A 13,310-nucleotide genomic window follows, 5' to 3' on the forward strand; every position below is an offset into this window, starting at 1 on the left:
GATGCAGCCCAGCAGGCTCAGCTCAGGCCTGAGCTACAGTCCTGGGGAAGTGGTGTGTGACACCCTGGGGCCTGCGGGAGCTCTGCCAGCTGGGTGTTCCCAAGGGCTTGCAGTCACACAGGGTGTGCATGGCAGCAAGGACCGTGTGTGGGAGGCACACCATCTGCAGCTGAGTGAACTGTGCCTACGCCTCCCCAGCGCATGCTGCTGGAGCTAGAAGCGGCACTGGACTGACCAGAGCAGGGCCTCAGGTCCAGGGCAGCCTTCCTCTCCTCTCCACAAAGCAGGGCAGAGTCAGGGCCAGAAGGTGCCACCCCGGCTTCCACCAGGGCTTGGCACCCTGGGCTGTGCACCCTCAGGCAAGTCACCTACCCTCCCCGGTCCTCAGTTTCCCCACCCAGATCAGCACATCAACACTTGGGCCCTGGTCCTTACAGGCACACATCCGTGAGAGGGACCTGGTGATGGGGCTGGGAGCCATCTGTCTGCTGAGCCCCACTCTATGCCTCTGTCCCTTTGCCCTGTGTCAGTGTCACCCTCCTGCCTGCCTTAGGGTCTGCACCGTTTCTCTGTTCTTTCCTCTTGGGTTGCTCCAAGTTGCACCACTCTTCCACTTTTGGCTGTTTTCCTTTTAACTTCCCAACTGCTCTCTGCTGGGCATGGTGAGCTCACAAACTTGCATGTCGTGTCCTTTCCACTGAACATGGTCCCCCCGCCCTTCCTGCCCCTCCCACAATGACCGTCCACTCACAAATCCAACACTGACTGAGCGCTTGCTATGTGCCAGGCACTGTGCTAGGTGTGTGGGTGCCAAGAGGCAGAGGCTGGGCCGGCGGGGAAGGCTGGGCTGATGACAGGACAGTGCCGCCCAGAGCAGCCCTAGTACAGGACCACCTGCAGTCAGGCCCATTACCCAGGTACGACCAATGACTGCATACTTGGGAGGGAACACTCTCCCAGGGTGCAGCCTGGGTCATGGAGGGCCCTTTGGGCAGCAGAGCAGGCAGGGTGTGAGATCAGTGGACCTCAGGCCTTTGCTGCACACAGGGACTGCAGCCTGCTTTCCGGCCAGGCCTGAGCTGCGGGGTGGGCACTGCTGAGCTCTTGTCCTCCTTAGGCGGGGGCACTCACATCCTCGGGACACCAGGGTGGGTACAGTGGGGGCCCAGCATGGTACCTGGCACATAGAGCCAGGACACAGAGTGACAAGAGCAGTTTATGAAGATCCCAAGAATGAGTCATGCGGACGTGGCTTGGAGGCGTTCAGTACTTACATCTGACCTTGGGTATGGCTGAAGGTCGGGGAATTCAGAATCCTAAACAAAACAATGAAGCCACAGTGTGGGGACCTGGCTCGCCTGTTGCTGGCTTCTCGTCCCCACCTGACTGGCCTGGTGCCAGAGCCATGTGGCTCTCACCATGCTCCACACACTTCTCTCCCGGGGGCGCAGCGTGGGGCTACCAGACACCTGGTGTTTAAGGGCTGCAGGACTTGCACTGAACAGAGGACTAAGCCATGTCCACTGCAGGCTGAGGGGACATCACAGGGATGCACCCAGATGCTTCTGCCGATTGGGATGGTGTACGCCCCACGCCCTTTCAGCAGACAGAGCCTGTGCACCTGCGCTGTCCCCCCAGGAGGGTGCACTGGGCCCCAGCTGGATGCAGTCACCCCCAGAGCTATGAAGCCACCACCCAGGTGCTGCTGCCTGCCCGCACGGGCGCCCTCGGCTCTGACGCAGGACAGCTCCTTCCTGGTGCTCTCCAGGGAACTTCCACAGGAAGTTGCCCTCTGACACATCATGCTGCTTAGTGGCTACAGACACTGGTAAATGCCCAGGGAGGCTCCTGCGGGCTGGGTACAGGGCTGGCTCCGGCTGCAGCTGCCTGTGGGGTCCCGTGATTCAGGGTACGTCCTGTCCCTGAGCTACGCTATACACTATGTGTGACACCAGGCACAGCACAGGAAGCTACCTGCACCCCGATGGAGGAACAACGGCTCTTGAGCAGCTCCTCGGCCTTGGACGTCAGGATGGCCTTGTCGCCGGGCCTCGTGGAGCCGCCCTGGCTGTCTGCATGGTGCTGGGCCGCTGCTGTCTCCAGGGCGAGGTTCATGGCCTTGTTGCTGTCCAGACTGTCCGTGGAGTTGTAGAGGCCACGGCCATCCTGTGGCCATGGGGACATCCTCTGAGCGCGGCTGTCCTGGTAGGCATCCTGGGTGGACTCCGTGCTGCTCTGGGCTGTCACTGAGATGAGGGGCTTCGAGGTGGTCCGAGGAGGCACCGGGGGTGGTGTCTTCTTGTAGTTGGTGTAGGGGACAGCTGCAAAAGAAGAGTCCGGTCAGTGTGGCCTCACTGTGCCTCTGGTCTATAGCTGCTCGCTCTACCCAGGGCCCAGCCAGCAAGTCCATTCAGCCCGAGAAAACGCTGCAGGACAGGAGCAGCAGGTTCCTAGAGGCATTGACACAGGTGCATCTGCAGCAGAGAAAAGTTACAGAACACCTCACACTCCAGCAGCAGAGACACAAGCACGCATTGCACAGCCTGGACAGGAGAGAAGGCCTGTGTCTCTGACTATGCAGCTCACAGAATTATCAGAAATGCTCACTTTTAAAACAATAAAAAGAAGTGGGCAGGACCCTAAACCACAGAGATGAAGGGTGGTAGGTGCATGGGGAAGAAGGCAGTTCCACAAGACATTCATCCCATTACTGTTTGGTGACAGTGTTGCCAGTTTTCTCTGGCTTATGTGCATTTTCTAAAAATCTTTGTAATGACTAGCTGCCATTTTTCCAACAGCAAAACACCCAGTATCAGAAAGTTATCTACTCTCTGTGAGTTTGGCCTCACCAGCACAGGTGTGGGTTCACCAGGAAGAGATGCACAAGCTCTTCCTGGACTGAGGCTGCTGTCCCTGCTGTCACCTGCTGTCCCTGCCACCTCCCGCTTCCCCTCTGGTCTGAAGCAAGTGCCTGGCCTCCTGGCTGTAGCCCAGCTGTCAGGGCACAGGCAGGACTCTGTATGGGGCCGAAAGCCTGAAGCTCCTCAATGGCATCTGCTGGACCTGCACAGCGCCCCCACTTGAGCTGGTGATGGATGGTAGAATTCTCTGCCTTCAGAAGAAAGTGAAGGGCTCTGTGCGAGAGAGAGTGTGGGACCCTTCCCCGGCTGCAGGCCTCAACGCTGCAGCAAGGCGGCACAATGCACCTCCGTCTGTCTAGGCAGTGTGGGTTTTCCACACTGGCTTCTCTGGGAGAATGGCATCTCTCTTGCTGTGATGATTCATCCTAAGAAAAAGACCTGACCTCTGTGAAGCCGGAGACATGGATGTGCTCTGTTTGCCTGGACCACGGGGCACTTGTGGGGTGGCGTGACATGTTCTAAAGTGAGGGCGACACATGGCGGGTGTTGGTGACACATGTTGGGGTCACGGTGACACATGTGGCGAGGGCGATGCAAACACAGCACCCTCCGGAGCGCCGTCAGCTCCTCACAAGGGCAGACCGAGCAACAAGGGGCTTCCAGGGCTTGGGAAGCTGCTGGGAACAGTTGCCTTCACGTGCGGGGGTCCAGAGAGTCGGAGGTGCGTGTGGAGTTCTGAGTTCCTTCCGCTCCCACCCCAATTCCAGGGCCTGTGTGGCTGCACCTGCCTACTCAGGAAGACATCACATGCCACCATGACACACGAAGGAAGCAGCGGCCCGTCACGCCGGCCAATGTGTGCTTCCAGGCATAACCAAGGCACAGCGGGACTCAGGAGGGGGACATGGTAGAGAATGCTGGAGAGAGAGCTAGGATGGAGACAGGCACGGAGGGCTGGGCGGCATAAGCAGACAGAGGTAACAAGAAGCATCAGACTCCCCGGTCCCTCCGTCTGGAAGGTTTGTCCCAAATGTGAACCCACCTGTCAAGGGACATTATTAAAAAACTGGCAACAGTCGGGACTATTTCCAGAGCCCACTCCCAGTGCAGCTTCCTCCAGCATCTGCTGTAACAGCACTCCGTGTCTCAGGTCACCCCACGCTAGGTGCTGCATCCCATCAGCATGGCCTCCTTCACTGCCTGCCTGTGATGCCTGCCAGGGCGATACCCTCAGAGCTGCTGGAGGCTTCTGCTGGGGGCCTGAGCCCCTGCTCCAATCCTGGGGGACTGGGCCTGAGTCTGCCACCCCTATTTCCCCATTGTTCTCCCGAGGCTGAAGGCTGCAACAGGTCCACCTTGCTCAGAGCCACAGACACAGGCGAGTGAGAGAAGTGGTTTGCTTAGGTGACTTTCTGACTCAGAAATCATCTGTAAACCGATCTGTGTGTCTCCACAGCTAAAAGGAAACCATTGGAGCCACTCTACAGTTCGCTTGAAATTGTGTGCGTGAAGAGCGATGCTACAGTCCTGGGTGTGCGCAACACACTGACGAGGCCAGGATTTCTGGGTGTACAGGGTACTGCTGCTTTCTCCTGCTCTAACTTTGGCAGTGTGAGAATTTCTCTGCACACATGTGTGTCCATGACAGTGTCTGTCCACCAAAAAGTTTGCCTCTCCTGTCACCACCATTCCCTCCACAGCTTTCAGAAAATGTGTCAATGTACAATTTACAGACAACTCAAACCTCCTGGAAGGGGCATCTTACTAAACAGAACATAGTGTAGGCTGCGCTATGAGGCTCTCTGTGTCCTAGGATGACCAAAGTCACCCTTTTTGCTTCTCCTATGTCACTGCAATCAGGATCTGTAGAAATGGACTTGCACCATGTACTCTGTAATTAGCAGGAGCTGCTCCCATTTCCTTCCCTGGTGCTGGGGGTGGGGTGGTGCCTTTCCGGGCCTGCAGGAAGCGTTTGCACTGTGTCCGAGTCTGGCCCCGCTGAGCGGGCTGGCTTTCAGCCTGCAATGTGCATGGAGGATGACGCATGCGTGGGCTGTGCAGCGGGGATGAGATGCCGTCCAGAGGAAGGGAGCCCTTCCTGCGTGGCATTCGCTCATGGCATGCCGGCCCCGTGAGGGCACACCGCACACCAGGTGGCTCTGAGCTGTGGAATGCCTGTGATGCGGATGCCCTTGCATTTCCATCTTGAGAACGAGATACTGGAAACCTAAACATCTGAAACCACTGTCCTGACATCTGCCTGTGGTACATGGTACAACTGGGAAACAGGAGGATGCAGCTGTGCTTTGCAATCCAACTTCTGAGCTTGCCTTTCACTTCTCAGAGGCAAAAGTCGCTCGGAGCATGATTGGTGGGGACACAGGTCTCCACAAAGAGCCTTCCCCTTCATGTACACGCAGCCATGTGAGGGCTGTGCCCCCAAGGAAATATTAGCTTCACCACTTCAGTGAGTAAGACGTGCATGTGATAAATGTTAGAAAAGTTCCATAGAAACCTCATGAGGCAAAAATGCTGTGGTCTCCAGGGCACCACAGAGATGAGCTCATCTCCTGCGGAAGCTGAAGAACTTTCTCAGAGCTCTGGCATCAGAAGGCCTAGGAGGGTGCCAGGGCCACCAAACCTGGGGGTGGGTGAGGCAGAAGTGAAATGAGGTTGGCAAAGAAAGGGAAGGTGGCCTGAAATCGCACATGTCAGTTTACCTTCTAGCTTGCTCTGCTCCACAGAAGAGCCAAGAGTTAAAATCCAGACCTCTATAATGCCTAAAATCTAGAGGACAGCTAATCAGTCCCCTGCCACTCTGGCTATGTCTCAGCTGCCACGCGAGCATGAGCCGCCTGACCAAGGCAGCCTGGGCCCCAGTGTGCCAGGCAGGCAAAGGCGACAACAGATCTTGTCCACCTGGCTGCTCTTTATACAACAGGAAGCCAAAGCGACCATAAGGATGTCCCCAGGTCTTCACAGTGGTGGGTTTAGCCAGTGTGTAGGAGGAGAGTATGGGGCAACGGACTCAAGTGGGAAAAGTTAATCAGATGAACTGGAACCAAATGCTCCCAGCCGACAGGGCCACACGCCCTTGAGTGGCCGCAGGTGTGGACAAGACATTGGCGGTGATATGCCCTAGCTACCAGCAACACCTGGGACCTGGGCACCATTCCTGAATTCAGCCCTTGAGAGTCATTTGCGAGCCAACAAGGAAACTTAAAAATTAGCATTCTATGGAGTGAAGCACAAATACGTAATCAAGACAGAATGCACTTGAGTGGGAGCAGTGCCATCGTACTGAATGTGAGAGCCGCGTTTAACTGCACCGTGCTCTGGTAATGAGGACTTCAAGGGCAGCAGCATAAAAGGAGCTTCAGCAATCAGGCCGTGAACATCCAAACAGCAGAATGAGCAGTGGAGAAGCCAAACTTCGTTGGCAAAAGAGGCACAAAAGATTAAAGATATTTTGATGTGTTAATGTTAATCTTGAAACAGGTGCATATTGGAGGGGACACAGAAACTGCAGCCTACAGGCACACACACATGTGTTTTCGCTAAAGTCCTAAGGAAATATGTGACCAGGAAGATCTGGGGCTGCCCTAAGGGCACGCAGAGGTGTCTACCTGGAAACTGTTAGCAAGATATTACAGCATCTGCAGTGCTGAGCTAGCGTTCCTGACAGTGAGATAAGGCCACGAGGGCTGGCTTCCTCGTGGTCACTTCTTGCTTCCATTTTAAATGTTGAAAAGTCATATTACATAGCAAGAACTTACATTTCCTGAATGAAAAGGAACCAACTTTTTGTACTATGAAGACCACACTCATTTCTAGGTATAGAACTCTGAACCATCAAAGAGCCAGAGCACCAAGGAGATCCCACAGGTGACAGCATGCAGGGACCCCGGTGGCCCCACTCCAACAGAAGTTCTCCAGAGGCAGCCACAGGGTCAGGTTCCTCTCTGACAGGGACTACGTCTGGATTCCCCAAAACTGTGAAGCTAAATTTGGGTGAAGACAGTTTTGAAAAGAAGGAATTTTATCCCAGTGGAAATAAAAGACCAGTTACTGTGACGCAGGGTGGGGTGGGGACACTGCCCTGTGTGCAGGGTGAATGACATGGCTACTGCACCTGCCATGGTCTCCACATGTGTGTGTCCACGTGGAGCCTTGCTCAGGACGCTTGACTGAGTGAAGCCTTCGAGTCGCACCGGAATTGCTTCACCGCCATGCTTGGGAGGAGGCGCTCACCCTTCTGTGGGTGTTGCTTGCAGAAGATCCTGACTTCACAGCTGCCCACCTAGGTGGGTTAATAACCTACAGCTACTGGTGCCACTGTATTAAGGGTAACAAAATTACCTTTGACAAGAATTAACAGAACAAAGCAGGTGCTCCTTGCAAGGCTAAAAACAGTACATAAGTCTACTTAATTGCGCTTTTTAATGCACCTGAGTCCTGCAAAGCTGGGGAGTCACAAGGCCCTGGCCCATGGGCTGAAGGTCGTAATTTCAAGGTGACTGGAGTGAGATGGGGTGCAGGTGTGGATTCCGAGACACAGGCCATGCATGGCAGGGCCTTCCGCCCTGTCTGGTCACTGAGCAGGGTCCTCTTTGCCAGTGCGTGGAGTGCAGCCTGGGCTCTGGGGAACAGGCAGGGGCAGCGCTGGGCCATGACCTCAGTGTCCAGCCTACCTTCCCCAGGCGAGCATCTGGGGCTGCCCCAGAGACTGTGCCCTGTGCCATTCCTGCCATGCCTGCTCCCTGGAGTCGCCATCTGAATGCTTAGACATTTCAGCACTGGTCAGCTCCTGTCAACAGGGAAGAGGCTCAAGTCACAGCTCTATGGAAGACCTGGTCCCTCTGAGGCCAGGGTGAAGGGCTCAGGGACAGAAAGGGCAGCATGGAAATGGCAAGAGAGCCCATTGGTGACCTAGCAGGAGACAGGTGCAAGAACACACAATGTGCAGAGCGGAGCATCAATCTGCAGTGCTGCTCAGAAGCGGCTCGTGCCCCTGCTCTGCCAGCTGGCTCCCAGAACTGCCTTGCAGCTCATACTCGATCCTGTATTTAAAAAAAGAGTCTGTCCCTCACTACAGGAGCCAGAGAAAGGAAAGATGCAAGTTCTGTAATGAACCATGAAGAAGCTCTACATCAGTTCACCCACTTAGAACTTCCTATCTGCTGGAGCTGTGTGTGCGCCCTTCCCGACCCACTCAGAGGAGCCAAAGTCCATGGCGTGTTACCATGTGACAGCCCCGTTTTACCCACCATGCATGTGCCACCTGTCTTCATTAAAGAACTCTGTCATGAAGGTCTGTTATCCGCCATGCAGTTTCTGGCACCACAAAGTCAGAAATGAAACAAGATCCTGCTCCACAGAACTTACCTTCTAGTGGAGGACGGAGGATCAACAAACACCACCACATGCCCCTGACCTGTCCGTCACAGAGACAGGGAGCTGCTGGCTGCAGTCAGGACCCAAGCGCAGCTTCCTTGGGAGGTGCCATGGTGGGCACCACCTGGTGACCTCCTCATGCTGGGTGAGTGGTCAGAATCACCAAGCAAGAAAGAGACATGCGATTCTTTCCACTTCATCCCTACTCTGGGTGAGGGCACAACCAGGGCACAGCTTGGCCTCTGTGACAAAGAGAACTGTTGGGAAAGAGGCTCCGCCGGAGGAGCTGGTGGGTGAACTTGAGTTCTTTGGCCTCCTCGGAAGTGAGGGGCTCAGTGATTCCAGCTCATCCTGCCACTCCACAGGAGAGATATCTTCACAACTCACTGAATAGTGAGTAGCAACTCAATCTTTATTTTTTGGTACCAGGGATCGAACTAGGGTCCTTGCACTCGCAAGGAAGGTAGCAGAATCACTGAGCTAAATCCCTAGCCCACAACTCAGACTTAATGAGGAGAAAGAAGTACATGTCAGGGAGCAAGTTTTAGTGTGGAAGTGATGGTCATTCATGTGGGTGTGTGCATGTCCAGTGCCCGAGTCTATTCGTCCCTGCAGTGTAGACCTCGGGTACTAAATAAACATTTTAGATTTGACTTGACTGACTGCAATGAATTGATCAAAATGATAGTGAAGTAACAACATGCTATAAATGAATGAACTGAAAAGAAACAATGTCAGCTTCTATCAGTGCAAATGACGAGAAAAAGTACATACAGACGGGAGCAGCAGACCCGCCCTGTGTTTGCAGCGGGGTTTGTCCTCTCGGAATGAAGGACGTCTACTGCCTGCGTCAGCAGGGGCCTTCCAGGGCCTTCGCTGGTGAACGGTTCTTTATCTCACCTACAGTCTTGGTAACATTCGATGTGAGCAATCATTTTATTCCTCCATATCTCTTTCAAAGAAGGATAAACAGAGGTGTAAATATTCTCCAGGATCCTTCCATTGGGATTTTCAAAGCATTCCCCTACTAAGTTTCAAAGCAGAGTCTGGTCCTATGCCTTAATGACCTCGCCGGGATGAGGTAAATCCAAGGTAACTGAGTATTTTATTTTTGACAATTATTTAAGATCTTTATTAACAGGTGTTGCAGTTTATTGACTTTTTTGAGAAACTCAAGTTGTAAACTTTTATTACAAATTAAAAATGAAGTTCTTAAAAATCTCTGCTTGTCCAGATAGGAAACAATTTAAAAACCTTAAAAGGTGTATTGAGAAAAACCAGGCTTTTTAAAAAAACACATTTGTCATTACCAAAAAGAGATATCTTTAGGTAAAAATAATAAAAATCTCATGGTGCATAGATAATGCAGATAGTTCTAATTATCTGATCAATGGGCAGAAAGCAAGCACTTCAGGTCTTCAGTTCCCAGTCTTTTGTTTACTTTTTATTGCTGGAATTTCATATTCGTTTCTTCTTGCTGGATGATGAGTAACCAGATGATGGCAGAGATGTTAAGCCGGGATTTACTCAGCCCCGCCCTGCTCAGCCTCAGAGGGACAAATTCTCAGCTGGTGGCTCGGCTGCTTTAGTCTCTCTGCCCTCTTGTGGTTTGGGGTTCTCTGGGCATCTGCATCAGTAAATGAAGTCGCACCGGTACCCATACTGACACTGAGGAGGCTGCGGACCCTGGGTCTCCTCTCCTTGAGTTTCCTTATCCTGCTCACTGCTGTCCTCTCTAGACTCTTTGGCGAGGAGGTCCCCAGCGGAATAGAGGTCTGTAGCCTCGATACATACTCTGTCTCACTTGTCTACCTTGCTCTCCCACCTGCTGGTTGTTAGCTCCTTCTGTCACTTCTCCCTGCACAGGAGGCTGGAAGGCTGTGGTCGACGCCCATAGTGTCTCTGGATGGAGTAAGGCTGGAACCTTCACCTGCGGTAGGGCCTGGCCTTCCAGAGTGCTCTCCGATCCCTCATTCTTTCCCCCAATCTCACTGTTTGGGTAACTGTGGGGAGGACCCCTACGATGTGACAGTGTCTATAATGGTTACGGTCTGCTGTGTAGTTACTGCCTTGAACTGGAACTCCACCAGGGCCTGTGACATCTGCTGCCTCCTCACCCTTTCTCTCTCAACAACACCAAGCTCCACAGCCTCTCCATCTCCTACCCTGAGGAGGTACTTTCTGGGGTTGTTGGGTCGTTCTTTATGGCAGTCTGTTGTACAAATACATCTTCCTCGGTGTCATTCCTGTGGATGAAACCATATCCGTTTCTTACATTGAACCATTTTACTGTTCCCCAAACCTTCGTGGTGATGACTTCTGGTCCCCACTGCTGGTGCCACTGATGTGAGGCCACCCGGGCCACTGCTCCCTGCACCACTGCCAGTGGTGCTGGGCTTGGTGTGGGCAGCGCTGAGGGCTGGGCGGCAGGCTGCTGTTGGGCCTTGGCCTCGCTGCTTGTGGCTGCAGGGATGGTGATTGGGTCGGTGGTGGAGGGCTGCTCAGGGCTCGCTGGGGTCCATTCTCCACTTTCGCTTCTGATTGAACTGTAACTGAGTATTTTAAAGGGATGCCTTCCATAGGGCATATGCCTTTCCTGTTTCCTTCCCATTTGTTACCGTGACCTCCTGTGTATAACAATGATACAGATTTCATGCCCTAAACCATAAACCACACTGACCTACATGCACACAGCAGCTTGCAGTTTCAGCGCTTGACTAGAGGTTGAAATCTAATTGCAGAGTAATCAGCTGCATTTAGTTTCTTGCTTCAGTCTTGGGAACAGTAAACTGGCCAGGGAGATTCTGCTTATCTGAGTCTGTGCTGAAAATCAACTGTGAACAGCTGGGGCTCACTGAGTGTCAGGTGGCCGCAAGGCCGGCAGCAGGTGCAGAGTTCATCTCATGTGGAGACCTGATTAATTTCAGGTTAGAGAAAGGTCATCTCCTCGAACTCAAGCCTCACTCCTAAGCCAAGCTCACCTTTCAGAGGGTCAAAATTAAAGTCACTTCTGCCGCTAGTGGCCCCTCTGGAATGAGCCCAGGGGGCCCTCTGAGCCTCTGGGAATCTTCTGCCCTGACTTGCTGCAGGAAGTTCTGGCAAGTTTGTGTGTATTTCTCCACAACCTTCTCCCTGTCCCTCAGAGATTGGGATTTGGAGAAGGCCAACCATAGGAACATTTCTGCATTGTGAAGGTCACTGGCTTTTATGAAAACCTGAACTCAGTGGGGCAGTGCTGGGCTGGGATGGAGAGGAGGGAAGGCCAGGTGTCCGGACACAGCACCTGCCCATCCTACAACACTCCACACAGACCCAGCAGCCTCCCGGCCCACGCAGAAGGGACATCAGTGTTCTAGGATGCCTCCAAAGGCCTGGGGTCCTGCTGTGGGTTGGCCTCCGGTATACCCCAAATGACTAAAGCGGAGTTCCCTGTTACACTGCGCAGGAACAATGGGATACAGAATCAGAATTACGTTGACTTAGGGACAATAAACCCATGTTGCTTATTTCCTGCACATCTTAGGTGCAGATCATACTCACATAGAGCATCACAGAGCACTGTCAAAGAGAGCACAGAGCAAAGAGAGTGAGCCCAGGAGAAAAGCTCACTGTCTTTTTTTTTTTTTTTTTTTTTTTTTGTGAAAATACAGCCTACTTTTTTTTTTTTTTTTTTTTGAGACAAGGTCTCACTATGTAGTTGAGACTGACCTGGAACTCACTAAGTAGCCCAGGCTGGTCTCGAACTCACAGCAATGCTCCTGCCTCAGTCTTCCGAGTGCTGGGATTACAGGCATGCACCACCACGTCCAGCTAGCAAAGCTCACTGTCTAAGATAGCAGCAAGCAGGGCTTAAATGGTTAAACACAAAGTTCTCAGTTAACGGAAACTTTTTTTTCTTTTCAACACTGAAGAATGAACCCAGGGATGCAGCATGCTAGGCAGGGGTTCTGGCACTAAGCTTCACTGCTAGCCTTTTCTAATTTTGAGAACAGGGTCTCACTAAATTACTCAGGCTGGACTTGAACTTGTGATTCTCCTGCCTCAGCCTTCCATGTAGTTGGTATCAGGGGACTGTGGCCTTAAATTCAAACTCTTAGTATGAGTGTAATTAAATGACCTATAAGCCATGTGTGACAGATGTTTATTAAGCTGAGTGCCGTGTCCATCATGCCTTTCTTGAGTGCAGCAGTGCCTGTGGTTGATGCTGGGGCATGAGCCCTAAACACAGATGAAGTGGGTGGCCTCAGCTGGGTTCAGTAATGATGATGGTTTACCCTGCCCATGGGCTTCCTGGGTCCTGCGAGTAAGAGTGGGGTTGAGGCTGTTCCCAGCTCAGAGTGGCCATGTGGCCAGCTCACTGTGTGGGACCCCCAGCAGTGTGTCAGCCATCTTTTTGTCACATGATCAAACACGTGAGAAAAACAGCCTAGAGGAGCAGATGCTAATGTTGGCTCACTGCTGCAGACATTTTGGTCCGTATCAGTCAGCCGGCTCCATGGCAGAGGGTAATGGTGGAAAAAAGCTGCTCATCTCATGGCAGCCAGGAAGCAGAGCCCGGGGAAGAAGCAGGAGGGACTAGATGCGGTCCCCAAGGTCACAACCCCTGACCCAATCAGACACACACATGTGTGCTTGACTAAGCCAATCAAGTTGGCAGTCAAGAGTTATGGTCATCAGGACTATTTCCAGGGCTTCACAGCATGCTGGTGGTGCTCAGCGGCCAGTGTGGGAGGCCAAGGATGTGCTGCTGTCAGCATCACTCTGTGCATAGGGTCTGCTGGAGTGGGACCACTCTGCTTTTCTGAGTCCTGTCCGCATGGCCCTGCACAGTTGCTCCAGTGCCCCAAACTCCCAGGCCAGGTTCCAGTGCAAGGAGACCCTACACAGGCAAAACAGAAGTGACTCCTGGTGCTGCTAGGCGAACCCTCATGGGGCAGACCCTGGAGAACTAGGATGTGCTCTCTGTGGAGCCTCTGGAGGATGCCTGTGGTGGGGCCAGGCAGGCCGTGACCCTGAGCTTGGGCTCCATGGTTCTCTGGTGAAGCCCACAGCCTC

At 53.1% G+C, this 13,310-nt stretch overlaps 1 protein-coding gene across 9 annotated transcripts in view; it reads right to left on the reverse strand.

Annotated features, from left to right (window-relative positions):
- The window catches only part of Dlgap2 (DLG associated protein 2), a 437,601-nt gene that overhangs the window by 22,145 nt on the left and 402,146 nt on the right, over window positions 1-13,310 (reverse strand). For 8 of the 9 annotated variants that reach the window (XM_010620360.3, XM_010620357.3, XM_010620362.2 and 5 more), the window contains 2 exons: window positions 1,975-2,321; window positions 1,275-1,316 (listed from right to left, as the gene is read on the reverse strand). In XM_010620360.3, the coding sequence (XP_010618662.1) occupies window positions 1,275-1,316; window positions 1,975-2,321 (389 nt within the window). The remainder of the gene's footprint in view (window positions 1-1,274; window positions 1,317-1,974; window positions 2,322-13,310) is intronic. The other variant, XM_010620359.3, reaches the window with a different exon arrangement.

The sequence above is a fragment of the Fukomys damarensis genome, unplaced genomic scaffold, assembly GCF_012274545.1.
Source record: "Fukomys damarensis isolate Sample0158 unplaced genomic scaffold, DMR_v1.0_HiC HiC_scaffold_18, whole genome shotgun sequence".
Lineage (NCBI taxonomy): Eukaryota > Metazoa > Chordata > Mammalia > Rodentia > Bathyergidae > Fukomys > Fukomys damarensis.